The sequence below is a fragment of the Eremomyces bilateralis genome, assembly GCF_010015585.1.
Source record: "Eremomyces bilateralis CBS 781.70 unplaced genomic scaffold P152scaffold_4, whole genome shotgun sequence".
NCBI classification, from domain to species: domain Eukaryota; kingdom Fungi; phylum Ascomycota; class Dothideomycetes; order Eremomycetales; family Eremomycetaceae; genus Eremomyces; species Eremomyces bilateralis.
Window position 1 is genome coordinate 1018543 of NW_022985070.1, and position 26840 is coordinate 1045382.

The 26840-nt window shown below is 50.2% G+C and overlaps 11 protein-coding genes across 11 annotated transcripts; 7 read left to right on the forward strand and 4 right to left on the reverse strand.

Moving 5' to 3' along the window:
* Positions 1-681: 681 nt before the first annotated feature.
* P152DRAFT_391991 (WD40 repeat-like protein) lies at positions 682-2429 on the forward strand (the record flags this gene model as incomplete). The annotated part of the gene is made up of 4 exons (XM_033676126.1): positions 682-750; positions 813-981; positions 1217-1574; positions 1625-2429. The coding sequence occupies 4 exons, from the start codon at positions 682-684 to the stop codon at positions 2427-2429; spliced, it is 1401 nt and encodes a 466-aa protein (XP_033536702.1).
* Positions 2430-2961: 532 nt separating this feature from the next.
* P152DRAFT_244528 (uncharacterized protein) lies at positions 2962-3935 on the forward strand. The gene has a single exon (XM_033674652.1). It carries the CDS (start codon positions 3206-3208, stop codon positions 3803-3805), a length of 600 nt encoding a protein of 199 aa, XP_033536703.1. The 5' UTR covers positions 2962-3205; the 3' UTR covers positions 3806-3935.
* A 130-nt stretch (positions 3936-4065) lies between these two features.
* Positions 4066-5128, reverse strand: P152DRAFT_392231 (6-phosphogluconate dehydrogenase C-terminal domain-like protein; the record flags this gene model as incomplete). Its single annotated transcript, XM_033676135.1, has 2 exons — positions 4066-4954; positions 5004-5128. The coding sequence occupies 2 exons, from the start codon at positions 5126-5128 to the stop codon at positions 4066-4068; spliced, it is 1014 nt and encodes a 337-aa protein (XP_033536704.1).
* Positions 5129-5678: 550 nt separating this feature from the next.
* On the forward strand, positions 5679-6817 carry P152DRAFT_456108 (uncharacterized protein). The gene is made up of 2 exons (XM_033678925.1): positions 5679-6250; positions 6334-6817. Exons 1-2 carry the CDS (start codon positions 5853-5855, stop codon positions 6434-6436), a joined length of 501 nt encoding a protein of 166 aa, XP_033536705.1. The 5' UTR covers positions 5679-5852; the 3' UTR covers positions 6437-6817.
* Positions 6623-8123, reverse strand: P152DRAFT_244515 (uncharacterized protein). The gene is made up of 4 exons (XM_033674651.1): positions 7866-8123; positions 7063-7808; positions 6756-6998; positions 6623-6698 (listed from the first exon to the last, which is right to left on the reverse strand). The coding sequence occupies exons 2-3, from the start codon at positions 7626-7628 to the stop codon at positions 6785-6787; spliced, it is 780 nt and encodes a 259-aa protein (XP_033536706.1). The 5' UTR covers positions 7629-7808; positions 7866-8123; the 3' UTR covers positions 6623-6698; positions 6756-6784.
* A 1846-nt stretch (positions 8124-9969) lies between these two features.
* P152DRAFT_456110 (Ulp1 protease family protein) lies at positions 9970-10989 on the reverse strand. Its single transcript, XM_033678926.1, has 3 exons — positions 10872-10989; positions 10798-10817; positions 9970-10722 (listed from the first exon to the last, which is right to left on the reverse strand). The coding sequence occupies exons 1-3, from the start codon at positions 10905-10907 to the stop codon at positions 10167-10169; spliced, it is 612 nt and encodes a 203-aa protein (XP_033536707.1). The 5' UTR covers positions 10908-10989; the 3' UTR covers positions 9970-10166.
* A 795-nt stretch (positions 10990-11784) lies between these two features.
* On the reverse strand, positions 11785-14931 carry P152DRAFT_244678 (uncharacterized protein). Its single transcript, XM_033674653.1, has 3 exons — positions 14644-14931; positions 12490-14235; positions 11785-12442 (listed from the first exon to the last, which is right to left on the reverse strand). The coding sequence occupies exons 1-3, from the start codon at positions 14753-14755 to the stop codon at positions 12024-12026; spliced, it is 2277 nt and encodes a 758-aa protein (XP_033536708.1). The 5' UTR covers positions 14756-14931; the 3' UTR covers positions 11785-12023.
* A 2078-nt stretch (positions 14932-17009) lies between these two features.
* P152DRAFT_456115 (uncharacterized protein) lies at positions 17010-17416 on the forward strand. The gene has a single exon (XM_033678927.1). The coding sequence runs from the start codon at positions 17094-17096 to the stop codon at positions 17367-17369; it is 276 nt and encodes a 91-aa protein (XP_033536709.1). The 5' UTR covers positions 17010-17093; the 3' UTR covers positions 17370-17416.
* Positions 17417-20725: 3309 nt separating this feature from the next.
* On the forward strand, positions 20726-23409 carry P152DRAFT_480166 (uncharacterized protein; the record flags this gene model as incomplete). The annotated part of the gene is made up of 6 exons (XM_033681750.1): positions 20726-21015; positions 21071-21306; positions 21490-21622; positions 21673-23020; positions 23074-23167; positions 23219-23409. The coding sequence occupies 6 exons, from the start codon at positions 20726-20728 to the stop codon at positions 23407-23409; spliced, it is 2292 nt and encodes a 763-aa protein (XP_033536710.1).
* Positions 23410-24173: 764 nt separating this feature from the next.
* Positions 24174-24733, forward strand: P152DRAFT_447339 (uncharacterized protein; the record flags this gene model as incomplete). Its single annotated transcript, XM_033677987.1, has 3 exons — positions 24174-24305; positions 24397-24474; positions 24527-24733. 3 exons carry the CDS (start codon positions 24174-24176, stop codon positions 24731-24733), a joined length of 417 nt encoding a protein of 138 aa, XP_033536711.1.
* A 511-nt stretch (positions 24734-25244) lies between these two features.
* Positions 25245-26824, forward strand: P152DRAFT_456119 (uncharacterized protein). Its single transcript, XM_033678928.1, has 4 exons — positions 25245-25406; positions 25507-25667; positions 25760-25822; positions 25874-26824. The coding sequence occupies exons 1-4, from the start codon at positions 25332-25334 to the stop codon at positions 26556-26558; spliced, it is 984 nt and encodes a 327-aa protein (XP_033536712.1). The 5' UTR covers positions 25245-25331; the 3' UTR covers positions 26559-26824.
* The last annotated feature ends 16 nt before the right edge of the window (positions 26825-26840 follow it).

Sequence of the window (26840 nt, forward strand, 5' to 3'; positions counted from 1 at the left end):
GGTTGCAGGCGTCCCAACTCCTCGGAGCCTTTCATGTCAAACCCTCCGAAGGATTCCTTGGGAGTTGGGAGCTGGGAGGCATCTGGACTTTCCTTGGCGCTTCATCCGCCAGTGCCGCTCTTGAACTAACATTTCGTCATCACAGGCTGCTGCATTGCGGATCTGGACTTCTGGAGCCTCGAGGATAGCAATAATGTGACCGGGGCTTCCGAATTGTCCCTGACCATTCAGAGCGCAGCAGAAAGCACAACTAGGACTATAAATCAGTAAGGTGGTATTTTCTCTGAGGAACTGAAGACAATTATTGAAATAATCCAGCGGTATGAAATCTAAGGGCTCCTCTGGTGGAAATAATATGGCATGCGGTTGTCGTAGTTACGAACTCCAGAGTCCAGACAGATGTGAGGTCAGAGATGAGACCACGGATTGCGATTTAGGCGGGCGCTATGTGCCAACTGTGCAATATTAAACATCACCTCGTCCACTTGCGTTGGTTGCAATGCGTAAGCACAAAGGTTAGAACAAATAACTGTATGCATTTGCTGTGGTATTTGAAGTCGATGTCGAGGTTGAGTAGTCAATTCACACACTGCAACCTAGAAGTCCACAGCTGCTAGTTCTAGCCAATGCCGTTGACGGGAACTCGATCAAGACCTGCATACGACAATCGCTGCCTAGAAGATGCTAGAGAAGGACGAGTCCCCTGCTATCCTAGTTGCTCGATTTCTGCGCACGAATGGATACAATGAAGTACGGATTTATTGAGCATACTCGTTTCCAACCGTTCGTGACCCTCCGCTGACCAAGTGCAGACTCTCACCGCGTTCCTGCAGGAAGCCGGCTTGCCTGTTGATGCGGGAATTACGACGAAAGGGAGCTTAACCATCGAGAACCTTATTCGTGAGAAGAACCTCTACGATGTTACGAGGAATTTTGAGAAATCGGGCCTTGACGAGAAGGAGCATGGCTGGAAGACTCCTGGTATCTCTACATCACCCTGTTTGACATTTGAACGTCGACTAAATGTTTCGTATGGTGTGGACTCCGTCGGGACTGGAGCTAGACCGGTGGCTCTTATCGAAGATATATGGGTGAACATATATTCTTTGGCTGCCGTGCGCCTGTCTTTCAGCTTCAAGTCGCTCATGGGATCGGAAACGATAGCGCCACCGGTCACTCCAGTCGACGATAGAGTACACATCTCTACACTAAACAGCACCCTCGAAAAGTATTGTCCTTTCTCTACCAAGCTCATCGAATGTCCTCTGCTCATCCACCGGAATGGTCGAGTTTGAGAACGGACACCGAAGGAGTGTCATCATCTCCAGCACGGCAGACCGTCGATTAACCATAACGTCTGTAGTGGATGGTACCAGTACAACCCTGATCTCACGGACTGATGTTTCCGACTCTCCCATCCTGTCATATCAACTGTTGAGGGACAGATACATAATCTGCGGAACGATGTCGGGCAGTCTTTTCGTTTACGACTTTGTGAAGTCGGAGGTTCTCTCCACACGAAAAGATCACGCGAAATATGTGGTAAACTTGGCGACAATAGAGTCAAGATCTAGGTATGGACTCCATAATGAACAAAATTGTTAAGAAACTGACACGGTGCTAGGATATGGCTCGCTACAGCGGGGTGGGACTCCAAAGTCTTCATCTACTCTTTAGACAGCACTGATTCTGAGATACGCAATCTTGAGAATGCGGTTGGGACACTCACCTTACCATCGAATCCAGAATCGATCACGTTTGTCAATCATCCAGACACAAATGAACCCATCCTGGTCTTAGGTCGGCGAGACTCGACGTTTTTATATTTTTACCGTTTGCCACTCGACCAATCTGGTCCACCGATAGAGTTGAAGCAGGCAGGGAGACAAAATCTGGCTCCTCATTCCAATGCATGGGTGGCGTTCACGCCATGTTCGATTTCCGTGTCTCCCGTGGAGCCTCTCACTGTGGCCGTTGCTACGTCCTCAATCCCACACATGAAGCTGATCATTGTCCGACTCCTGCTACCGAAGCTACAGGACACTGGCGGGCTGTCCCAGTCTGAATCCGATCCGGATGCTCCTCTCACCGCAGCAGCGATGGGGCGAGCTGAATTGGCTCGCCAAAGTCGAGAAGATGTCGCCATGCTTGTTCATGTCAGCACATTCGCACTGCAAACGCAGTACTCCACACCATCCCTTACCTGGCGGCCTGATGGGACTGGTGTATGGCTTAACGGCGATGATGGCATTGTCCGTGGGGTTGAGGCGAGCACGGGAAGAGTCAAAGTCTCGTTGGAAGGTCATGAACCTGGCTCGAAGATTCGCTGCGTTTTTGCAGGATATCTCGAAGACGTTCAAGGTTCGAAAAGGGAGTGTCTACTGAGCGGAGGATTTGATCAGCGCTTGATTCTATGGGAGATCGCTTGAATTCGGTAGGCATCATTGTCCTCGGCCTTGTAACATCTATTGTTTCGTTCAACACAAATGACAGCAACACAGGCCCTCCGGATCCATTTCTCAGTCGCGATTGATCATATTTTGGCCGTGCAACATAACACAGTGCGCGGATGCCACACTGGATGGTTGCCAACAGGCGCAAACGATGTCCTTCATGCTCCTTACCAATTCCCCATTCACGATGGATGTGCCTCCCTTCATAGCCATCATCCCCATTGCAGTCTCTGATTCTCGAGCTCGTACGACATGGGCACGCATTGAAATGCAGAGTACCAACGGACAAGTACCTCAATGTCGGTTAGGCGGACAGGCGTCCTTAACTACAAGCTTAGGACGTTGGTTGCACCTCTTTAACCGATGCCTATACTAGAATCGATGACATCCTCTCCTCCTACGGGCTGGGTAGCATCATTCCACGAGCCTTCCGACCTGAAATACATCCTCCTCCTCTTAGTATGACGATCCTACTTGTAAACGAGGTTTCCTGTGTCGTCCAGAAGTTCCGGAGTCCCTATTCAGAGCGAAATGCAACGAAACATCCCGACTATATCGAATACCGCCTAACTAGAAGAATATTTTAATGTCCAATGCCCCATGATTCCCTGAGTGCTGTTTTTCAGTTCTTTCAACTTCTCGCTATCTTTTCCTTTTCGAACATAACTCCTGAAAACGAAGTCGCCGCGTTTCCAGTACGGTTATCTTGATCAAGTCACACAGAAGGAACAAACTTTGTCAGAACCAACAGCATGCTTGCTTCACTCGTTGATAGGCCGTTCCAAGTATGCTCTCTTGCTATAACTCCCGTCCTGGCACTAACACGGAACCTTTCATCAGGTCCTTTTCTCAGCAGTGGTCTTGGGCCTAGCCGTGCCCTGATCCAAGACCAATGGAATAATTCCTCACCGGCGGCAACCAAATTTGCCGCATTCGCTGGCGCGTTCGGCCTTGTTGTTTCTCTGCTTGGTATCGTATCTGTCTTCGTCACCGCATTAGAAGGCCTGATCACCTGGGTTGTGGACACACTCGCAGGCCTCTTCTTCCTCGCTGCCGGGGTAGTGTTTGTCGTCCATCTCAAGACGACCAATTGCGATATCCATATTGCCATCCTAGCAGAGAATCCGCTCCTGAACGGTGGCTGCGCTGTCGAGCAGGGTGAAGAGTATTGCTGGTACATGTTTGCCGGCGAGTGGTCCGAAGAGGCCGCCTACGGGGTTCTTCGAGATCGGTGCAGGATGGTTCAGGCCGATACTGCTTTCTCATTCCTAGCGTGTTTGACGTGTGTCGCTGCCCTCTCCTTGAGCTTCTTCTTTGGTCGTGGAGGGACGAGGAGAGGAGGCGCCATTTAGGAGTCTGCCCTACTAGTCCGTGTTGAAATACTCCGTCAACGCCGAGGAGATGGCCTGGCGTCTATGAACGATTCAACTGGATCCTGCTATGTATAACATGAACGCACTTGGCTAGGTACTGCTACTTACAACATAAGATATTATATGAATCTGATGGTTTGACTTCAGGTATCTCAGCATGTAACGCTATCAAGCGATATTCACCCAGTGCCAAACTTGGTTGTTGGTAACGGATCTGACCCTTTTCACTCTAGGTTTTTCTAACCCGCTCCTTTGTTAACTGCCTCAGATAATTCCTGGACGTTTCGTTTCCACTCGCCTTCCTCACGCTTCTTTCCTACTTCAGTCTGCGTCGCCAATACATCGAAAACACCTGCAATATTCGCGAAAACCTTGCTATTCTCGTGGGCTTCATCCCAGCCACCAGTCTCCCCAAAACACTCGCCAATCTGTTCCATCTCCCATATCCATCGCCACGCCTTCCTCGGAACAACTGATACGCCTCTTTTTACCCTTCTGGCCATTTCCGGCGCCATATCGTCCAACGCTTCGTCGAGCTCATTCAGGATTCCCATAGATTCAGCAGTACTGAACGACTGAAGCGCTAGTGCTTGGAACCCTTTCAACAAGGAGGCAAAGCAGCACTTGAGGCCAGATGCTCGACCCAACTCATCTGAAATATGTTTGATGTTGAGTATAGCTGAGAGGGTAAGGTCTGGAGCTGCAGGGCTCGGGAAATTTGGAAGTTTGGTTGGGCCAGAGAGCGGAATGCGAGGACGTGACCACGCCTGAATTGAAAGCGCATCAGATGCATTATTGAGAGTCGGAGGGCCACCGAGAATACCACCATCTATGCATTGGATCGACCGATACGAGCAGAAGGTGAATAATTCTGCCACCCTGATGCTCGTTGATGGCGAGACTGCGTTGAGGTCACAGTAAATCAGCCTCCTGCCAGAACTGCTTTGATTGCTTGTTTGATTGCTTATCGGCCGCCTGTCGCTTTCGAGTGCTTTAAGCACAGATTCTGCAGTAGATATGGCCGACTCGGGTGGAACAATGGACAAAATAATATCGACAGTGTCGACCATGATAGACAAGGGGTATATCGCAATGTCAGCAGATCGTGCACGCTCCACTGTTGAAGGACTATGTTCTCAATCAGACAAATGGTTTCGTAGATCTGTAGCGAATGTACCTTCGGCCGTCTAGTGTGGTGGCAACATTGTATTGGAATGTTTGAAGGAGTCGAGCGATACCTAAGCCCATCTCCCCCAAGGAGATTATGCCAATCGTCGGGCCAGGTGTCTCTTTTTCTTCCATGGCGTCCAATGGCTGGATTTCCCCCAGGGATGTTGAAGATGACGGCCTTGACAGTGTATCTGCCGCAAGCCAAATAGATCCGCGTGAACTACTGATGGTCCTAATAAATCTCGTCCGAATCGGGAGAATATCCCTAGATGCTACTTTAGAGATTCCAACGGAGGTCTCTTCTTTAAAGAGCTGGAAACTGACGGGGGGAAGAACACTTATCAATTATCAACTCCGTGCGTATTTTAAATAGCAGATAAGTACTAGATACACAAGATTGAAACAACAACGGGTGAATGGTGGAGGTGAGGTGCGATGACGCCTTATCAAGTCTAAGAACTGATACTTAGTATATCCAGAGGCGGAACTATTCCGGCCCCAGAACCGAGCAACAGAACGTCCACCCTCAAAACTAAGACATCTTACAATTTATATCAGGTCCATCTCAGGTCAATAGGGATCCTGATAAATTTATTGCTGGGAGGCTTATAAGACAGAGCAAGTTCGCTCTCCGTTCCTATTTCGAGCTTGAATTGAACCCTGTTCAGGCCTGTTTCTTCCCCGCAAAACAATATGGCCCCCGCAATGTTGGGCTACCGGTAACGATGACCGAGGATCCGTGACTGACATCACCTTCAAGCCCGGTATATATAAAGTCATCTTGATTCCCAAGTTCAGATGTTCTGTAAACCCTCATAATTTCGCATGATCTATTTTCACCGGAGAACTGGCCAATATGGGCGACGGCACTACCACCAAACCCACCTCCCTCCCACCATGCCGCCGCTACATCTGTTCCCACACTCCAGATGGAAAGTCGGTCTTTCTCCCCTCCCCTGAGCAAATTTACCGTGGCCGTGACGGCGTCGGTGGGGTCGCGCGGTCATATTCCGTTGAGACCGTCCCCGCGAAACTCGCAGACGATCAAGACGTAAAAGCATATCTCTCCCCCCACGGTGACGTCAGTCACTTGGGCCAAAATATCGTCGTCCCGAACTTGAAAGGTTCCAATTGCCTGGTCATAGATCTCGGACCGGGCGGTGAAAGTCAGATGCACCAGACGGTTTCGATCGACTTCAGCATCTGTGTTATCGGAACTATAGACATGGAGCTGGACGGAGGAGAGAGGGTTAGGTTGTCACCAGGAGTGAGACAAAGGCACCCTTCATTGAAACTGGACCGATTCTGACGCCTGTAGGATCATATAATCCAGCGAGGTACTATGCACAAGTGGATCAATGCCTCCAAGACCGAGCCAGCAAGATTCATAGGAGTGACTTTGCCATGCGAGCCCTTCAAAATTGGCGAGGAGATGCTTGAAGAGAAGCATATCCGAGGGACGGGGGCGTTGCAGCCAAATGGATCGAGGCTATAGAACTCGAAGGCAAAAGTGAATTGCATACGAATGATTCCAACAATTCCTATGCTACCCGATGCCGGAAAGTCGTCGTTAAAACATGATTGGACCGCTGTATAGTCAGGGAGAAGAGTCTTGTATAAGTCCAGAACACGTTATTAATGTGAACGTGGAATCGAATGTTATGCCCTTGGAAAAACCATTATGGGTTCTGGAAACTCGAGACTGCCAAGGGTGTATCGTTGGCTTCTGGATCCTGTAACGTTACAAGTGCAGTCATACCGTTGCGATCGAGAGAGTACCCAGTCATTTTAGCTCAAAATGCCGCTAGAGCCATATATTTGTTGAACAAGTCTCTTTTGTTGCTGAAGAACCGCGTGTCCATCCATGTCTTCAAAACTGACAGACCAAACTGCATCCGCTGATGATCTGTTTGGATTTATGAGCGACTTGAAACCTAGATGTTGTACGAGCGACGGCTGCGCAATCCACCTGTGTAGGTTAAGGCTGAACGCACAGTCTCGACTGTGGTGGAACGGGTTAGCGTTTCAGTGAATCCAGAAGCGGCTGAACGATCAAGGATACTTACATCGCCAAATCGTACGGCCTATCCAAGACGGTAAGGTCTAGACAGGGGACCATCTCGGACAAAGTTTTGCGGCTGAAAACAATCGCTTGTGTGCAGCAGCCCCATCGCTGCTGATGTAGACCCGGCGAAGGGGGGAAGATCGAATACTTCCCAGCTTCCAGGATGAACCAAACTGTAAGTGGGACGACAATGGGAACTACCCAACGCACGGTGCGTGGGTCGATGGCCTTCCGAAGAATGCGAATTCGGGGGATAAGGACGGCAGCGAGGATCGCTGGAGCGATGGATAAGAAAGTTGCAAGTTTGACCGTCGTCGGTGACCAACCCATGGACCGCTCAGGGGTGAAGAGGCGCATATCGCTCCAGTGCTCATTCTGTGCTTCAAGATCGCTAAGAAGTTCGACTGTCCGTGCGACCCAGCCATTGGAAAATATCACATCATCTTCAAATACGGCAATGTATGGGGCATCGCCATTGTTCATGCAAGCCTTGATTGCGGTAGTGTAATCGAGACCCGCTTTCTGCACTTTCGCATCATAAGTCCCGTTCGCTTGGAGCAAGATCATCTGCTGAATGATGTCTGAGTCGACAATGTCTGATGTCTTATGCGTCTTATCAACTAAGTCGAAGAGCCGGTTTCGGATATCTGGGGGTTCTGTATCGTTGGTCCCGGCGAATAGAATTTGTATAGCAACATCTCGACGTTCGCCAATGCTACTAGTTGCCAGGGCCGATGAAATGGTTCTCTGTTGGAATATCAGCGACAAGCGTCCTCTCTCGCATATCATTTGACTCTTGCTTACTTCAAGATACTGCTCCCTGCCCGGACTGTTTCTCGTCAAGAAAGTGGCGCAAATTCTTGGTTCCGAGGCTTTGGCAGCATCAACTGCCGGAGTGGCGTGAATGTGACTCTTAGTTAACGTGATTAGGAACGCGTCGGCTTGTCTCTCCTGTCCCACACTGTATCGTGGCTCGAAAGCTCGCCGTGAGTCAAAGAAGATGCTTCCCGGATCCCGATACCAGTGGGTCTTCCCGTAATACCATATGCATAACGCGATCAACGCAAGGCGGATGAAGCTGCATGAAAGAAGTTAAAATCAGACACAACAAAGACCACCGCATCATCGACTTGAGATGTTATTACTCCTCGATGAGCATTGGGCGGGCCATCGAGCAGTACGTCAATAGACGTTCAGTCTATGGAATAGGCGTACGCTAGCTTTTATAAAAAGCAAAGCTGTGCCTGCGAACTCTTGCCACGTTCATATTCTGGATGTGAAGTCGTTCAAATGGCATACCCTCATACTGGCAACCGAGGGCCTCAGCAAGGAGATGTGTCGAGCACATTTGTGTGGACTTACGAGATGAGGATTCCGGAGCATGGTCTTGAAAATGCGGCATGCCAAATGTTAGTGCGGTTGATTCGACCAATTTTCTCCATGCTCTTCAAACGTGACTTCGGTTTCCCCCTCGGCGTATTGTTATTGAGCAAAGCCGCGATGGCATTGAAGAAGAATAGGGAGGAAAGGGGCGGTTACAGACCTCGACCGTCACACAATTAATGTGATTGTTTTCGAGTGTTTCTCGCCCAACGCGTTCTTTGGACTTTTAACCATCCTGATTGAGGATTCGAATTGCTGAGACCCACCGCAGATCTGAGCTAATTAGGAGCCCTAATAATGAGTCCGCTTCGATCGCAATTCATTATTGGCATGCCGAGAAAGTTTGAAACAGCATCGGTGATCTAGACCATGCAGAGGCCACATCGCGAACAGTTCCCTGATTCCCAATACGCGCTCATAATTACGCCTTGGCTCTTGGTATCATGACGTGATAACTTTAGAGTCGCATCAAAGGTCGATCACGAAGGAGATCATTGCGGTTTGGGTTGTTGCAATACTGGTAAGTACAAGTGGGTAGGTAAATGGCGATCAGGTGAAAGTAAGCAGGTCCCTACCCCTGAGTAAGTCCAGGGTACGTACCTTATCTTACGCTATACGGAGCATATGAACTGCTCTACGGAGTATCGGCTGCGGCTGTGTGAATTCACTCCTGTAGGTGCTTGAAAAAAGCAAGCATATGTCTAGATTCGACTTGAATCAGCATCGATTAACTTCTCAAGTACCGGTACTGTAATCGAACATTGAAATCTTCACGATGGCGCTAGTCAATCTTCGCTCCAACGTCTAAACACATATGACTGAATGCCATCATCGCACTGCTCTTCGCAGCCCTAATATCTTGAACTATTTACTCCCTCCACTTCCATCCATTGTCGGGAATCCCAGACCCTCTCCTCGCACGACTCCGTACCATTTAGTCTGATGTTCATCGACGCTGAGACGATCTGTATCACAACCCATCGTACCTCGATTTCCCCAATCGCGCACATCACCCGAACGAGATCTCCATTGATGGCAGACTGCTGCGCCGATAGTAGTATCCTCGGGCTCGCGATGGTATCTGGTGGTGGCTAGACCGTTGATTCCTGCCAGACTTCTATGCAACACCCGCATCCTTGTGTTCTGTTTTCCCATTCTGGCGCCGCCGCTTCGAGCCCCTTCATCCGATATCCGGATCGAGTGGTTCACCGGGCTTCTTTTCTCTCGCAGCTTGCAACTGCATGCGGTCCATTTAAGCAATTCGGAGGATCTCAAGCGGTGCAATATGCCAGCAGCAAACAGGAGATGGATTTGCATGATGCAGATTCCATGAAAATGCAGAGCGCACATGAGGTCCTCCCTAACATAGCTTTCCGTGGCTCAAGTCTGCCAAGAAGCCAGAAAGACGATTGAAGAATCGGATGGGATAGATGGGGGCTTGTAAGAGACATAGTATGGCCTATCACGGAAATTCACATGCTCAATGCCCTCGTGTAACGCTTCGGCTTCGGCCCTCTTAGAATGCCGGAGAGATGCAAACGTACGGATTCGGCCATTTTTACCGACTAGGTGGTTTCATTAGTTGCTCATCGCCTATTCGCGGTGGGCTTCTCGATTTGCTAGTGCCGGTACGAAAGGGGCTCGCACTTCGACTGAGAAGGGACGATGGTTAGCTTTCGAATGCAAATGAAAGGCAAGGCATGAAATTACGAATAGAAAAACTCACGACCGTCTCTTCTCCCCCTCCCTCCTCAAACTTTCGATGATCTTCAACATCTCTTTCCGGCCATAACTGGGATTGATCTCTCGACTGGACAGCGTCATTGGCACCCTTGCACGACTGTCTGCTTGGAGCAAGCGTTTCAGCAGTAGGTGACGCATGATCAGGCAGACATACACCCCACAGTCGCTTCCATTCGCCTGTTGTGGGCAGGAGTCCATCTCTTTGAACCTTAACTGCATGCCTAGAAGCGACTGGAGCTTCGAGGTCACCGTTTGGGCCTCGCGCCTGTTGGAATGATCCAGGCTGTCGTAGTGAAAGGCGACGCCGTCGAGAAGGGAAACGAGTAGGAGAGACCAGTGAGAACCGCCTTCTGAAATGGCGGGGTTCGTGCTGTCGTTTATCGGGAGAAAGATATGAGTCGTTTTGTCGAATTGCGGCAAGGCGTCTTTTATAGTAGAGGGATGCTTCGTAGTCATTAACATGAACGACATGCTAGGTCGAAGGAGGACGATTTGCGCTTTTGAGTACGTCTTTAATTCCTCATGCTCCAGCCATCTAATTCGCTCGAAGGTAACGGTTAGCTCTGTCGACGATTGAATTTGACCACCATGGACGGGGGGGTTACAGTACTCTTCCCAAAAGGCAATGGCCTATTCGTATTCGTAAGCTTATATTCCATTTGTGATTCAGCCGGTTGTACGTACATTGTCTGTCAGCCAGTCGTTTTTGATGCAATCCATATCTTCTCTTGTTACTGGGACCAGATGTCAGCTTCGGTCCATCGCCTCGATATCGGAGAATCCTCACGTCGCACGTCATAGTCTGGGCAGACACAATTAGTTAGCCAAGTAATCTCTATGCCTCGCTTTCGGATGGGGATGATCCGATCGTTCACGTACAACTTAGATATGCTTGATCCGGAGACAGCTATAGAAGTACTAAGATCAGCAAAAGCAGGTCAAAGGAATTGTAGCCTCAAGCGCAAGGCTGCAGTATAGTCCTGAAAAGCAGGCTCCGACTAGGCAGGCGGGGATGGGGTGATGCAAGAAGCCGTACACTGTCTCCGAAATGCTTGCTCACTTTCCCCTTGAAAGGATGGAAACCACTCATGGTGTTCGGTCGGCTGCAGCTTGAGGTTCAAGTGCGAGTGGGGTGTTAAACAGGATCCGAATGCGCGCATCCACGCGATGGAGGTATAGAAGGTTGTTTGATGGGAAGAGTTCGAACTGTGGGGTGGTAGGTAAGGGATTTTCGGGTGATTGTGGTATAAGTTGGAATAGGGAAGCCTGCGAGGCACTCGATGATCGAGAATCTGTAGCCTGGAGGACAGAATACTGGTGGAGATGAAGGGATTTCTGTACAGTTGCGGCTTTGCGATGACGGAATCAGCTCCGAGCGGAAAACGATTGAATTTGGGAATCAGAATGGAAAGCTGGAGCTGGGTCACCTGACATGTGAGACTCGCTCTCGTCAGCCACATATATCAGCCACATATATCAGCCAGGTTAAAGGGGCTAAGGGGGTGGTCTTGCATCAAATGCCCAGTGCTTACAGGCTACACAGCAGCACGATGGGTAGGACTCCGTCGCTATGGCAGGGTCTCCCCATGGGTTTATACTTCACGAGAACAGGGCTTCTTAGACCATCAATTCATCAATCTATATTTCGTACTACTAGCCTTCTAGAGTGAGCTAGGGACTCATTTTCATAAAAGGCACTGAGACAATAAGGTATCAAGACAACCTTCCCATCAGCCCGGTCGGTCAGAACCAACAACGCCCGGCCAAATTCCACCCCCCATTTCCAATCTAGCCCAATGATGCTACAGATGAAGTTTTCCCTCGGCTCCTATAGGACTATGCGTACTGAATTGGTCGCAGCGGATGCGACGGTAATGGCGGTTGGTGAGTTTGCTGCTGCTCCGGAAAAAACCATGACCAATCTTGATCGATATCCATATTGACAGCGGTCGGCCACGACCCGAGATTACACTCTGGGATGCCGGTCGCAAGCCCCTCGTCGGGCGGTTGTTGGGTGTCGTACATGGATGAGTAGAACCCGTCGTAGGCAATGAGGGGATCAGCGTTGAAGCTGTTGGGGCTGTGTTTTTGGCTGTTTCCGGTCTGCGAGACATCGTGCGAGAGATCTAAGGAGCAGGTGGATGTGGATGGCGTGCATTGACCAGTGGAAAATACAGGTGTCGACTGCGCCAGTGAAGGGGTTCGAGATATGTGGTGGTACTTTTCACCAGGGCGTACTGAGATTGTACCAAAGTCTAGGATGTTGTCAGCAATGCTCAAGCAATATTAAGGACACACGAACATGGAATGACAACGTGGATAATTTTCGATGGGTCCGATTCCGGACCAATCTGAGTGTGATAACGAGCACCACTCAAGGTTTTCAATGCCGCATGGCTCTGTGCAGCAACTTTGCCCCCAACCGCGGTGGATGCTCTCTTGAATATGTCCAAGGCTACATAGATCATGTCCCAGTCACGGTCGTCTTGCTGCGGATCGTGAGCCAAATCGATCCTACCATAACCCAGAACCCCTAAGCAAAGGAGAGCCGAAGCAGTAAACCCAAGAAAATCCACCGCCTTGCACTCATAAGAAGGGTTGCCTCTGCCACACAAGATGTTATAAAGCCGGAGCATTTCCCTCGCTCCGTTCAGGCAGGTCCTGCGGCTGTGTTCATAACGCGGGTTATCCGCCGACTTCAGCATCCACGGCATGTGGAGATAAACTCGGGCCTGTTGGAAAAACATCAGGCCTAAAATCAGCTCCTGCCACGTCGAAACTCCTTCGGGATTCCCCTTAGGTGGTTGCGGCTCGACCCTCCACCAATGCGCCGGCATTTTCAACTCAAGGGTTTCCAACTCTTGGTCAAGCTGTAATGTGGAGGAAAACGTGGCTTCCGCGAGACATTGATTCCGGTCAATGATTTTTCCAATTATGATGGACACTCGGTGAGGGAATGTCTCGGGACGGACGTCACCTAAAATGGGTTGACCATTGACCTCCATGTTGCAATGCGTATCGTTAATGGCATAGGGAAGGCCTAGCATGAGGCTCATAACCCGGTCCCCGTTATATAGGCCCCACCAAATACTCGATCGCGCGTTGGAAAGGTGATGGTTGCGGTGCATGCCGTTCAATTGACATAAGTTCAATCCGCGACGGAACGTTAACCATGCTCGACGTGGTTGGCCGATGTCCGAATAGCTTTTGCCGAGTACTATCAAGCATTCCAGTCCATCAATAGTCCCGGCATACTCGTCATCGCTGACAACCAGGCGATCGACAGCACTCATCAGTTCTTCCTGGTTGATTCCCTGAGCAGAGGAGGCAACGCAGAGGACCAGGATCCCAGATTGAGCGGGGTTCCCCTCTCGCAGCACACGGGTTGCAAAGGCCCCGATATCCTCGTTGCCGCTATTACCAGGACACCTCATCTTGAAGGTGGCCCACAATTCGGCATAGTTCTGTTTCAGATTCTTCAAAACCTGGTCGACAGGCGGTAGAAGCCTCAGGAGCGCATCTCGAACTCTTCTGTCCTTTTCACACGTCAACTTTGGGACTCCACTTTTATTCCCTTCCTCAGCGGAGCCGGTATCAACATTGATTGACTGGGTTGGGTAGGTTGTATTCCCGGAATTGGGCATCCCACCTGGAGATGGGCCCCTCTCGATTGTACCCAGCTCCTTCGGTCGCACTGCTGCTCGTGACAGGACAGCGTTGTCAAAGAGCGCGAGAAGCGATCCAGGTGCATGATCAGTCGTGTCTGAATCAAGGTCGGCCGTAATATCGGCTGAAAGAGGAGTCTGTGGCCCGGGACTCTCTCCCAGAGTCCGCAAAGCCTCGATGGCACCCTTCTCGGATCTTTCGGTGAGGAGCGTGTCAAGTAAGGACTCTAGTCTTGCCACACGCTCACGAAGATTCTTGCGATTGTCGACTATGGAGTCCGTATCCGCATGTTCTTGATCGATACACTTGGAACCTCGGGCAAAGCATTCCGTGCAAACTGTCTGATTCTCTGCATATATGCATTTGATCTTTCGTCTTCTGCCTGCAACCAAGGGTCAGTGAATCATCTCGACTTATTCGCTTTCGTAACATATTGCTGCTCGAACCGACACGAGCCCCACGTTGGAGTAAACTCCAAGCTAATGTTGAATAGCAACGATGGATAACCTTTGCTTCAAACATGAGACTGACAGGAACAAACAGGTACCGGTATTTAGCACCTTCAGAGGTTTCCAATCTAGATACACCATCATACACCTGCTTGACCCAGGAATACGAAATACCCCTCCGCAAGCAGATCAACCCAGTCTCTTTCGTAGAGGAGCTGAGTTAAGTGGCATGGCGGAGGGGGACACGTCCCGATTTAGTCACTCAGTCCAGATTCGTCCGGATAATCATTAAAACACGACTGCGTAACCACGCCAGCAGATAAACTGAAAATATAGCTTACATTCGAAGCATGAGTGGGTTCCCTTCCGTAATTTTCGTATACGGTTACTGTCAGCGGGTGACTTGGGCATATCTAAAGGCGATTTGCTCGACGTTTTCCCCCTTTCCATCATTGTGAAAGGCGCGAATGACTTCAACGGACAGAAGATGAAGTGGCAGAGTGCAATGGCTGCGGTCGAGGGCAGCTAAGTAATACTATGCCTGTGGTTGCGCTAGAAGGTTGGAGAGAGATATGTCTAGTCCACCATGAATAGTTGTCGCCAGGCAGCCCGTCCTCCCAAGACTTCGTCTTCTTGTTCATGGGACATTAGAAAGCAAAGGATTGGAATATCCATGTGTGGCCCCTACGCCCTACGCACATAGAAGGAAGATCGACCGTGTTTCGTCCGTGTCGGTCTCAGACTCGGTGTCTCGGGCCCATGGATTATTCAGCAGTAGTAAGGCTCAATAGTAGACATTAGTCAATCAGGATAAAAACCATTCTTCGCGTTGACTGGACGATAATCTGCGCACGGGCAAGTGCGACCACCCATTCCGGTCACTGTTGCGACTAGGTCCGAAAATGCCTAGAGCTGAGTAATAGAAGGACCATGGATAGACACAGAAATGCACCGTTAACGTATTCCGTAGTAAAAGCGGGTTGCATTCCATCCTTTAACACTCTACCTGAAAGGACAAAACACGACTTTGGCCCCATCGACTATGGCCAATCACGGTGGAATTTACAACGCCCCAATCAGCGTGAGTTTAGCAATGATTTTGCACGTGACATCGATTTGAAATCCCGCTCCTGATCCCACTGCTGGCATTCTCACCCATGCAGGACCAAAGACACTGATCTGAGGCCATATCCGCGCCCCTGGTTCGTCAGCTGAAGCTTACCTCATCCACGATTGTGGACGCTAGATCCTTTATCTAGCGCCAACCTTCTAAACGATAATGCGGTCCAAACGATAACTTAATAGCTTCCAGTCTCCTTAAGCGGAGTTAAGCCCGTTTATCCTCCGCCATTATGCCGAAAGATAATACAGCTATTGAATCTAGAATCCAGAGAGCCCTCCAATCAATCCCTCATGGCCAAATTCCCAATTCAAGGAGTTGGAGCGTGAATTCGACGTGCCCTACCAACGACTACTCGCTCGCTCAAAGGGCCGCAAGAGTCTATTCGAGCGGCCTAGTTGCACCCGGAAGCTCTCTACCACCCAAAATACCGCTCTAAAGGACTATCTCCGACGCCTCGATGACCTTGGAATTGCACCACGGATTATACAAGTAGTTTCGTGCACAAATACCATCCTAAAGATCGATCACACGGCCAGCGAGCGGCTTGGCCCCCCACCAACGGTGGACACTCGCTGGGCATATGCGTGGTTCAAACGGGAGCCAGAGGTCTACGCACGGAAAGCACGTGTGCTTGATCTTAATCGTAAAGCTGCTCATGATATCCAGGCTCTCGAGAGATGGTTTGAGCAGCTATACCATATCAAGATCCGATATGGAATCGCGACCGAGGACATGTGGAATTTCGACGAGACTGGCTTCCGCGTCGGTATAGGCAAAGACCAATGGATTATTACGTTCTACCCGAGCAAGAAGCAGTATATTCCGTCTCCAGAATGTCGAGATTCGCTTACCGCTGTTGAAGCCGTAAGTGGTGACGGTAAAGTTATACCGCCGCTCATGATTCTACCCGGATCTGCGTTTCTCGAGAAATACTTCCAAAACTTACCCGATGACTACGCGGTATGCCTTTCTGAAACAGGCTTTAATATCGACGAAATTAGCCTAATCTTCGCAAGGCATTTTATTAAGCATTCGTCTAAGCATCAACGCGGTAAATACCGACTCTTATTCTTCGGTGGTTTCGATAGCCACTGCACGAAGGAGTTCCTCGAGATACTCGAAGCCCACCACGTTATACCGTTTCGTCTTCCTCCTCATACAAGCCACATCCTCCAGCCGCTTGACGTCGGCCCATTTCAGCCTTACAAACACTGACATGCAGAGGCCGTCGACGCAGCCACTCGTACTGGCTGCGCGCAATTTAATCGTGTGGAATTTCTGGCCGCACTCAAATCGATCCGCGCGAACACTTTCAAGACGCGAACAGTGATCAAGGGATGGAAAGAAACGGGCCTTATTCCCCACAATCCTGAGCGGATTTTACGCCAACTCCGTGAGGATAAGATGACAATCGATGCCGCGTTTACAGCATACGATCATAGTGCTAGAATTCGAGATCAAACGCCACCTCCAGACACCGATATTCAGCGGCTTCTTTCCCCAACGAAAGACTATGCCACGCTACGCAACCATGTACAATGGTGCTTGGCCAACATTGGGAAACTAAATCTACCATCGCTTATTGTACAAAACTTCGATAACAGCCTCAACGGTGGCCTCCAATTCGCCCTCCAAGCCGAGCAATTGTCACACACGATACAGGCCAACATGGCGGAATCCCAAGCACGTGCGGCACGCCAGCGAGGCAACAAACGTGTCCTCCGGTCCGAAATGGGATACATTACATCACAGCAAGCCAGATCTATGATAAAGGTGCGTACGGAGCGCGAGAAACAGGCCGAATTGGACAAATGGGTTAGGGGCTGGAAGCCACGCCAAATCAACCACCGGAAGGCGTTCAAGGACATACATGTAGAATTTTGGCGCTTAATCGGGGGCATGAGGCATGATCCTACGTGGCGATGTCGATTTGGAGATGAATAGTAGTGCTGGTGGTGGAAATTTGGTATCTACAAACTTCATAGCACGGAGTATGTATTAAGTTATCGTTTAACTAGTTAACTAGACCGCATTATCGTTTAAGTTAGAAGGTTGGCGCTAGTTAGATTAAGGATCTAGCGTCTACAATCGTGGATGAGGTAAGCTTCAGCTGACGAACCAGGGGCGCGGATACACTAGCACTAATCAGGAAACCCCCTTAGGTCAGCTGACCCCCTAACCCCCCACCCCCGATCCCGCCCACTTCAAAATACGCCGGGTAATATTTTCTTTACTACAATATCAACTCTATTTCATTACCAATTTCTCATACAAATGCCAAAGTATACAGAGGAAGCGCTGGGAAATGCGCTAGGTGATATTAAAACCGGAAAATATCCTTCTGTCCGTGCCGCTTCGACCGCATATCAGATTCCAAGGAGCACGATTCGAGGCCGACTTGACGGCACACCTTCACACAAAGAAACATTGCAGATTCGGCAGAAACTCTCACCTAATCAAGAACGGGATCTGGTCGAATGGATCGTCGCCGAAGATTCCGTTAATCGAGCCCCTTCCTATCTCCGCGTTACCCAAATGGCGGAATGTATTGCGCGAGAAAATGGCGACAACAAACCTTGCGGGAAGCATTGGGTCCAGGGCTTTTTGCGCCGGAACCCCCAGGTGACTAGTATGGTGGGGAAGGCTCTAGAGGCCTCACGGGCAAATGGAGCAACAAAAGAAGCTATTTCTAGTTTTCTCGACCTGTACAGGCATATCTGCACGACCTACAAGATCAAGCCCTGCAACCGCTGGAATTTCGACGAACATGGGATAATGTTCGGTATGGGCACCAATGGGAAAGTGGTCGCAGCGCGCAAGAAGAATTTGAAGGGCCATACGTACGTTAAGACCCCCGGCGGCCGGGAATGGGTCTCCCTGATCGAAGCGATTTCTGCAGACGGTAGATCGATCTCACCACTTGTAATCTTCAAAGGTTACAGCCTGCAGACTACATGGTTTCCGGCCCATATTGATGGGTGGCGGAATTGGCACTTCACAGTATCTGAAAACGCCTGGACGTCCAACGAAATCGGGCTTAACTGGCTCCGTAGGAAATTCCTGCCGGAAACAGCCCCTGAAGACAAGAACGAATGGCGCCTCTTAGTCTGCGATGGCCATGGGTCACATGCAACGATTGAGATCATGAAGCTGTGTAAAGACCATAAGGTTTTCCTCCTATATCTCCCCTCTCATTGCTCGCATATCTTGCAACCCCTCGATATCGCGTGCTTTTCGCCTTTGAAGTCGAAATACCGCCGCGAACTACGTCTCCCAAGTTCGCTTGATGATAATACGCCTGTAAAAAAGCATAGATTCATTGAGATCTATAGTAAGGCGCGCCCTGAAGGCTTGTCAGCCGAAAATATACGGGCGGGGTTCCGTGGCACTGGTCTGTTTCCGTTCAACAAGCACAAGATCTTGGCCTCTACCCAATTGAACGAGAACCATATAGTTTTCCCTGAAACTACACCGGAGCCGCCTGATACATGTAGATCACATACTCCGGATGGTCCTAGTCAAGTATGGGATACAAAAATGGATGATTTGACGGCAAGGGGTCGGAGAGGGTACCAGCGCAAGGTTGCAAAGTCGCTTGGCAAAAAGAACACCGTAATCGCCTCGCACAAGGCGGAAGTTCAACGCCTTAGCAGAACAATTGAAGATATGGGCGACCTGCTGCGGAAGAAACAGAAGAAGATCACTGTCGATCAAAACGAGAAATATGCGAATGCCGACCGAATTTTTGCTGAAAAAGAACAGGCCGAGAAGGAGGCTGCCGAGGAGGAAAAACGGGCAGAAGATCACCAATACATCGCAGGGGGGGAGGCCAAAAGCACTGAAGCTTATTTCCAGTCGTGTCTTTATAATTTTCAACTTTAGACCACCAAAAAACGTATGGATTCAATTAGATGAAGCAATAAAGCGACTGATGTGATACCGATTTTGGGTGGGCGGAATGGGGGGTGGGCGGTTGAGCTATCAGCTGACCTACTATAAGGACCGTGCGTTGAGCACCAATCGAAGTCAGACGAAGTGACAAAGTCACGAAATGTGAAACCGGAACTCTTGACTGTATGAACGTCTAAAATGCCTTCTGTCGAGAATCTATCTCAGTTGAGGACATGACCAGCAAATTTCACGTGTCGCTCATCTCATCTATTCGAATCAGACTGCCTTCAGAGTGAGACGCCATACCTTTAGCGTAAAGTCCCGATGCCTACAACAAGATTTTGTGCATTATTATTGAGCATGGACGCGTTAAGTCGTTTCGTCACTTCGATAGCACATGCTAGGACGTCTCATCGGGAACAATCTATAGTAATCCGATGTGGCTTTCGTGGGCATACATCGCGCGAACGGTTCGATTCTTCCCATATGAGACAGCAGGCCAAAACCAGATGGGGATAAATCCCCTGTTCAGATTTGTCAACACCCTTTGCAAACTTGCTTGTTGTGAGCACAATTTCGGCTTTTTAGCGTAAGTGATATAGCCAAAGGAGAATTCCATCCTTGGATGCCGAGTGGATGGATGCTCCCAACTGCCAAGTCCTTGGATGATTCCCCTTACGAGCTTGGTCGTCGGCCGGCATAGGTGCCTCACTATCCTACAAGGATATAGACTAATATGTCGCGGTGCCTGCTTATGGCTCAGTCTGGATTCTGGAATACAAAATCCGGATAGAAGAGCGTTAGAGCGTGGGCGAGGTTAGTGCAATATCCACGAGGTCAATGCGCCGCGTCCTGCTTCAAGTTTAAACGTCATATATCACCGTACCAAGCATATGGCATTCCGATTGGTTTACGCAGCGGGTTTCTTCTTGTCACGATCTGCCGTCATATATTTAATTACAATTAATCTCCTTCTATCCTGTGTCAGTTACTTGCTCGCACTCAATACCGGTGGTCTCTGTCTGGGACAACCGTTGCTCAGGGGTCACCAGGGCACCTCCAGTATAATAATGTATTCTCGGTTGGAATTAAACCAAGACGTGAGCACATTCTTGCCCAGACTCGTATCGGATTACTGCCGATACATCCGAGCGCGGCATAATCGTTTAGAGACTTCTTGATTATGCTGCCCAGATGACTCCATCGTGAACACTGTGCCACAGATACAATCAATCTGGGGTAGACCTAGGGTGGATGGCCAACGTTCAACCTAAAGTATTCTTCAGGAGTGGAGTCCATGCCGATCTACAAGTGTTTTTATGCGCCTGTTCCCTCCTGAAATCCTTCTCGATAGTCTGTTTTGCATCGTCATTCGTTTTTTTTCAAAGTACACCTTCAGGTTAGCCATCATGAAGGTTACTTTACTTCTCCTCTCAGGGTCACTGGCCGCTGCCCAGTTGGCGCCGGCCGCGCCGGCCGGGTGCAAATTGCTACCTGGAGATGCCAACTGGCCTGCTGATACTGTCTGGAAACAGGCGCTGCCAGAGGTCGTTGCCCGAGGACCCCAAGAGAATATCACCCGACCGGATTACCGTATCGACGCAGAGTCTTCCGCAGATGTCATCGCAGCTGTCAAGTTTGCCTCTCAGCACAACGTTCGTTTGTCGATCTTGAACAGTGGTCATGACTTTTTAGGTCGGTGAGTTGGATATGGCTTTATCAAATGTCCTCAACTTCAAGCTAAACTGCGGAAGTGCCGACGCGCCATCCGGTCTTGCACTCTCTGTAGGAATGTTGAAGGGAATTCGTGCTCTTCCTTCATTTACTCCGTCGGCTCAAGGGGCACAAAGCGCTGCAGGGGCAACGGCGAATGTCATTAAACCCGCTGCGGGAACGCAAGCTGCTGTAACCATTGGAGCCGGTGTCACAACCCAAGAGCTAAATGATGCTCTCGAAGGGTCTGGTCTTTTCACGATGGGCGCCGCACACGGTAATTTTGCCAGACCATACGATTCGACCGCGCAAATAACGTTTTCTAGGCTCCGTTGCCGTTGCAGGCGGGTACAGTCAGGCTGCTGGCCATGCCCCCTTTTCACACAAATATGGTCTTGGGGCCGACCAAGGCGAGTATCCATGTCCCTGGGTCTCATGAGTCTTACTGACTTGATTTCAGTGCTCGAGTACAAAGTTGTCACTGCTGACGGCCAGCTTCGCGTTGCGAATGCAGTCACGAACTCTGACCTCTTCTGGGCGCTTCGCGGTGGTGGCGGCGGCACTTTTGGTGTCGTCGTTGAGGCGACTATCAAGTGAGTGGCCTCTGCAAAATCTGGGGCTTTGGAGCTTATATTCTATCTAGGGCATTCCCATCTCCTAAGGTTTCCTTGATTGCGTTCTTCCTGAACACGACTGACTACAACGACCACAAATCTATTTATCCGACTCTCGCATACATGCACCAAGAGTTCAAGCAGCTGAACGAAAAAGGTAACTCCGGATACTATTTCATGTTCAACAATGCGGTTAAGGGTACCTTCATCAACGGCGACGACGGAGTGACTCCAGCCTCGTTGAACGAAACCTGGCAGCCTGTATTACAGCGCATGGCCAATATGCCCGGCATGAACCCGAAGACGCTCGTCGTTTCCACCAAGGAGTTCTCGAATTTCAAGCAATTCTACGATGGTGCCTTCGGATCCGCGGCCGGTCACGATCATGGTGCTACCGAAGAAACCGGCGGCCATGATCACGCCTCCGAGCCTACCGAAGCGACTGGTGGTCATGATCACGCTTCCGAGCCTACCGAAGCGGCTGGCGGTCATGATCACGCTGCTGAGCCTACCGAGCCGGCTGGCGGTCATGATCATGGTACCGAGACTGCAGGGACTACGGAGCCTAGCACACCAGCTGCTGGAGGGCATGAGCACGGCGCGGAAACCGCTGGCACGGAAACCGCTGGCGGCCATGACCATGATTTGGGCAGCATTCCTTCCGCCGCACCCACGTCCGCTCCACTTGAGTGGGTTGGCACCGGTCTCAGTGGCTCTTCATCGACTGGACTTGCGGATCCCTCTGGCTTGCTACCGGTTGGTGGTGCGCCTGTTGGTGGTGCATCTCCTCCGTCAGCGCCATCGACGCCATCGACGGGCTCATCGACCACACCAGCTTCCCCCGGAACGGGCGCCGGATCTGGACTATCAGGCCTTTTCTCAGGCAGCGGGGGCCTTTCAAGCTTGTTTGGCTCCGGATCCAGTGGGGGAGGACTTTCCAGCCTGTTTTCAGGTCTGTTCGGAGGTCAGGGTGGGACAAGCAAGTCAAAGAAATCGGACATCCCCGAAGTGGAAGCCAGGGAATTGGATATGGATCTCTCGCCCGGTTTCCTCAAGAACCTCCTTCGACGTCATGGTGACGAAGCTATGTCCAATGCCATGGGCATCATTCCGCTCGACAGTCGTTTGCTCGGTGAGAAGGAACTGAGCAGCCCTCAGCTCGCCGAAGCTTTGGAAAAGTCCATGCCGGACATGGTGGCCGGACAGATTCGCGGCCATCTGATTGGCGGTGGTAAAGTCTTGACCCAAGGCCAGGACACATCTGTTCTTCCAGCCTGGCGTAAGTCCTACGTGCACTTGATTGGTACCGGTGTGGGATTCCCAGATGTGTCCGGGTTGAAGGCCTTGGACCCGACAATGGGGGCATACTCTAACGAGGTACGTCTATTTCATGAACACGTTAAACACAATCAGCGATTGACAATGGTTAGGCTTCCATTAAAGAACCAAACTGGAAACAAACCTTTTGGGGTTCCAACTATAATCGACTTTCCGAGGTTAAGACCAAGTATGACCCAAATCAAGGTATGTGTTCGTTTTTGCTCACCTGAAAGCCAATAGCTAAATATCTTTTAGTTTTCTGGGTGACACCTGGTATTAATGCCGATCAAATGGTGGTCAATAATGGCCGTCTTTGCAAGGCGACCGGTCCTAGTACCAACTCCCGCGTGCCTCCGGAGAACGACAACAAAAATTATGGCGGTCAGTCGAGTGGTGACGACTCAGGCGACGGATCCCCGTTCCCACTCCTATATCAAGGTGCTTGATCACATTTTTCGATCGTCTCGATGAACATCGGATCGTGAGGCCATCCAGTTTTATGTACATAGCTTTCAACAATTCACCTTGACTTAACTAGTTTCTCTGGGACCTCATCGGCAATCAAACGGCAAGCCAAGAGATTTTATTGATAGCCATGTTTCTGAAGGCCGGCAGCATTGGCCCCGTGGAGGCGAGTTCACTTATGTCGACAGTTCTCAGGCATCTCTGCTCCCGGTTTCAAAGGATCAATTGTAAGGCTTTGTACATGTATGGCTGACACCCCGATTCAGTCCCTATAATCCACTGCAAATTACACTAGAATGAGCAAATCATGTCGCTTCACGCTCAACTTTGTTTCCAAAAGGTCATAATCATCCTGCCAGAGATAAGAACCGATTTGGTGACCAATATCCTAACAAGATTTGAGTGTTATTTAAAGATTCGGTTGGAGGCACGTGTGGCAGGATAGGTCGGTCTCGGCGCCGTCAGTGCCTGGATTGCAAATTGAATCGATATTAATTGCACCGCGCACAAATGAACCACTGGACTCCAAAAGTATACTCATGCAGAAAAACCAATCAAATATCACGAAATTGGATACCTGCCGCCAAACGCGACTTGAAGCCATGGTGGTTGGGCATGCCCATTCATAATCCATTTCCACCCAGTGCTAGTTCGACCACATATTAGACCGTAGATCCCTTGACGTAGCTGAAACACAATCCGCCGCTCTTCACTTCCTATCCAAGAGGACATAGTGCTCATCGCAATGAAATTCCCGGTCATTATTTTGTCAACATTGGCGGCTCTAGCATTTGGAGCGGCGCTGCGGCCACGTGCTCTCGAGCCTTGCGAATGCGATCCGCCAGTATGCCCGCAGCAGTTCTTGGATGCTTTATATGTAAGTTCACCCAACCAATGACCTTCCATGGATGTTTAAGCACATCGGGTTGGAGACCAGTTTGATTGAGTCGATAACTAACAATTCACAGATCTGTCAGTGTCACAATAATCACGCGTACGCCTGCTGGCAGAGGAATTCAAGAACATGCCAGAGTCCATCATTGGTTGTATGACCCCGCCCATATTTGTATAACACAAAGTCTGTTCTCCATCTAACAGTATAAAAAGGAATGCGCTACAGCGGCTCCAATTGCGACTGACACCCCAACACCGGCGAACTCAACGATTACGACCACGACATCCACGATTGATTCGACCACGGAGACTGAATTACCACCGTTTATGGTGGTTGATCCATACCCGTCCCCGACAACTTGTATTGACCTAGGTCCTGGATCAAACTCATCGACAACTGCGGCACCTTAGGCCATGTCAGATCCGCGAGAGCGTTCGGACAATTGGAAAAGAATATAGCAAAGAATTGGGAAGATGAGATGCCATAAGATGAGCGGTCACAGATAGTATAACATAGAATTTGAACGGTATTGAAGAAGTACGGGTGATGGATGGTGGCAGTGATTGATGTACAGTTTCCCCAGTTGGTGTGGGTATAGCATAGCAGTAGCAGCTTCAATTCTAAATGACGAGGAATACTACGACTTGAGGTTGACTATGAGATGAACTAAACTGAATATTCCTGGATCAAAACATTGAAAAACATTGACTAACTTGAAAGATGTCAAGATGTAGGAATCTCGTGAAGAGTCGGAACAGAAATGAGGATTCTCCAATCCCGTGAGCGCCAAGACCGGATAGCCCCAGTAGCCAATCAGACGCGGCGTAATCCAAGCTTTGATCACCTTCGTCAACTTTGATCTGAAGTCGAATCCTCTCCAGTCTTTGGACTTCACGCCTTTCCCCCATCAACCCATTCCATTGCCTCAGCGTCCGGCGCCTGCAATTGCTCTCATTGAGCAATCCCATCCCTTCCATCTCCTCTCCCTCGATCGCCGCCATCCACACAATGTTGGCCCGGTCGTGCGCACGGGCGACTCGCTCGTCGGGTCCGATTCGGTCGCTGCTACAGAAGGCCACCTCGGTATGTGCCTGAATTCTTCATCCCGCCTTCAATCCGCGCGATTGGCCGCTGGATCGGCGTGGTTGCAAATATTGAACCGCTACTGACATGTTCTCCATAGCGTGCGTCCTCAACATCGGCATCGGAACCCTCAAAAGCTGGCAACGTGGTGGGGAATATTCTCGCTACATCGGGGGCAACGCTGGTCGGTGTTGGTGCTGTTGCGTGGTACTACAATCAATATGGACCGCGTGCATTGGCGATGACACCGGCTGAGGAAGGGTAAGTCGGCAGTTGATAACATAATTCGCGAAATCACCCCTTCGACGATTCGGACGGCATCCGTGGAATATGCTAATCCGCCTCGTATATAGTCTTCACGCAACCGCTTATCCCTGGGAACACGAAAAGCTCTTCAAGACATTCGATCATCAAGCGTAAGGTCGCCCACCCGTCTCGCACGGCAATTTTGCTCAGTCCATGTATAGTCTCCGCCGCGGTTTCCAAGTCTACCAGGAAGTTTGCGCGGCTTGCCACTCGCTGAGTCGCATACCGTACCGCTCGCTCGTCGGCACGATCATGACCGTGGACGAAGCCAAGACATTGGCGGAAGAGAACGAATACGACTCCGAGCCGAACGACGAGGGAGATATCGAGAAGCGTCCCGGAAAGCTGGCTGATTACCTCCCTGATCCTTACAAGAACGATGAGGCAGCTCGTGCGGCCAATCAAGGAGCGCTTCCACCGGACCTCAGCTTAATTGTCAAGGGTCGCCATGGCGGATGCAACTACATCTTCAGCCTGTTGACCGGATACCCGGAAGAGCCACCGCCAGGTGCCGCTGTACCGGAAGGCCTCAACTTCAACCCGTACTTCCCTGGTACTGGCATCGCCATGGCCCGGGTTCTGTATGACGGACTTGTGGAATACGAAGACGGCACGCCCGCGACGTCGTCTCAAATGGCCAAGGACGTGGTCGAGTTCCTGAACTGGGCGGCCGAACCCGAAATGGACCAACGCAAGAGGATGGGCTGGGAAGTGATGGCGATCGGCAGCGCCCTCATGCTTCTGTCCGTCTGGGTGAAGAGGTACAAATGGGTGGGCATCAAGACACGGAAGTTGGTTTATAATCCGCCTGTGGGCCCCAGGTCTCGGACACCGCGTGGTGCATAGAGTGGCACGGGGGGCGTTAGTCGCGAAGGGATGTTGTGGGCACTAGATTCCGCTCTCATGCGATAGGGGGACTTGTACAAAATACAACTTGTTTGGCACGCCATCCACTTATATCTAAAAAGATCGATAGATGTACTTCTGAACTGTACTGTACCGCCAGCTTCTATGAAATTTGGTTTCATTTGTTGCATAGCGTCATCTGATGCGACGGATGGAGACGTGCTACGCCCAATCCCGCCTCCATACTATTAAGGGAACCCCGAACGCCTCATATGCTCTAAC

What these genes read in the sequence shown, in the direction of transcription:
- P152DRAFT_244515 (XM_033674651.1), bottom strand. Translation starts at nt 7,628, where the DNA reads ATGATCTTGCTCCAAGCGAACGGGACTTATGATGCGAAAGTGCAGAAA. An exon ending in AGGCCGTACGATTTGGCGAT is followed by an intron (nt 6,999 to 7,062) that starts GTAAGTATCCTT and finishes GTTCCACCACAG; the next exon opens with TCGAGACTGTGCGTTCAGCC.
- P152DRAFT_456115 (XM_033678927.1), top strand. Translation starts at nt 17,094, where the DNA reads ATGGCGGAATCCCAAGCACGTGCGGCACGCCAGCGAGGCAACAAACGT.
- P152DRAFT_456108 (XM_033678925.1), top strand. Translation starts at nt 5,853, where the DNA reads ATGGGCGACGGCACTACCACCAAACCCACCTCCCTCCCACCATGCCGC. An exon ending in GACGGAGGAGAGAGGGTTAG is followed by an intron (nt 6,251 to 6,333) that starts GTTGTCACCAGG and finishes TAATCCAGCGAG; the next exon opens with GTACTATGCACAAGTGGATC.
- P152DRAFT_456119 (XM_033678928.1), top strand. Translation starts at nt 25,332, where the DNA reads ATGTTGGCCCGGTCGTGCGCACGGGCGACTCGCTCGTCGGGTCCGATT. An exon ending in ATGACACCGGCTGAGGAAGG is followed by an intron (nt 25,668 to 25,759) that starts GTAAGTCGGCAG and finishes CCTCGTATATAG; the next exon opens with TCTTCACGCAACCGCTTATC. An exon ending in AAGACATTCGATCATCAAGC is followed by an intron (nt 25,823 to 25,873) that starts GTAAGGTCGCCC and finishes GTCCATGTATAG; the next exon opens with TCTCCGCCGCGGTTTCCAAG.
- P152DRAFT_244678 (XM_033674653.1), bottom strand. Translation starts at nt 14,755, where the DNA reads ATGATGGAAAGGGGGAAAACGTCGAGCAAATCGCCTTTAGATATGCCC. An exon ending in AACCCACTCATGCTTCGAAT is followed by an intron (nt 14,236 to 14,643) that starts GTAAGCTATATT and finishes CCTTGGTTGCAG; the next exon opens with GCAGAAGACGAAAGATCAAA. An exon ending in TATCCACGTTGTCATTCCAT is followed by an intron (nt 12,443 to 12,489) that starts GTTCGTGTGTCC and finishes ACAACATCCTAG; the next exon opens with ACTTTGGTACAATCTCAGTA.
- P152DRAFT_244528 (XM_033674652.1), top strand. Translation starts at nt 3,206, where the DNA reads ATGCTTGCTTCACTCGTTGATAGGCCGTTCCAAGTATGCTCTCTTGCT.
- P152DRAFT_456110 (XM_033678926.1), bottom strand. Translation starts at nt 10,907, where the DNA reads ATGGATTGCATCAAAAACGACTGGCTGACAGACAAT. An exon ending in ACGACTGGCTGACAGACAAT is followed by an intron (nt 10,818 to 10,871) that starts GTACGTACAACC and finishes GAATACGAATAG; the next exon opens with GCCATTGCCTTTTGGGAAGA. An exon ending in GCCATTGCCTTTTGGGAAGA is followed by an intron (nt 10,723 to 10,797) that starts GTACTGTAACCC and finishes CGAGCGAATTAG; the next exon opens with ATGGCTGGAGCATGAGGAAT.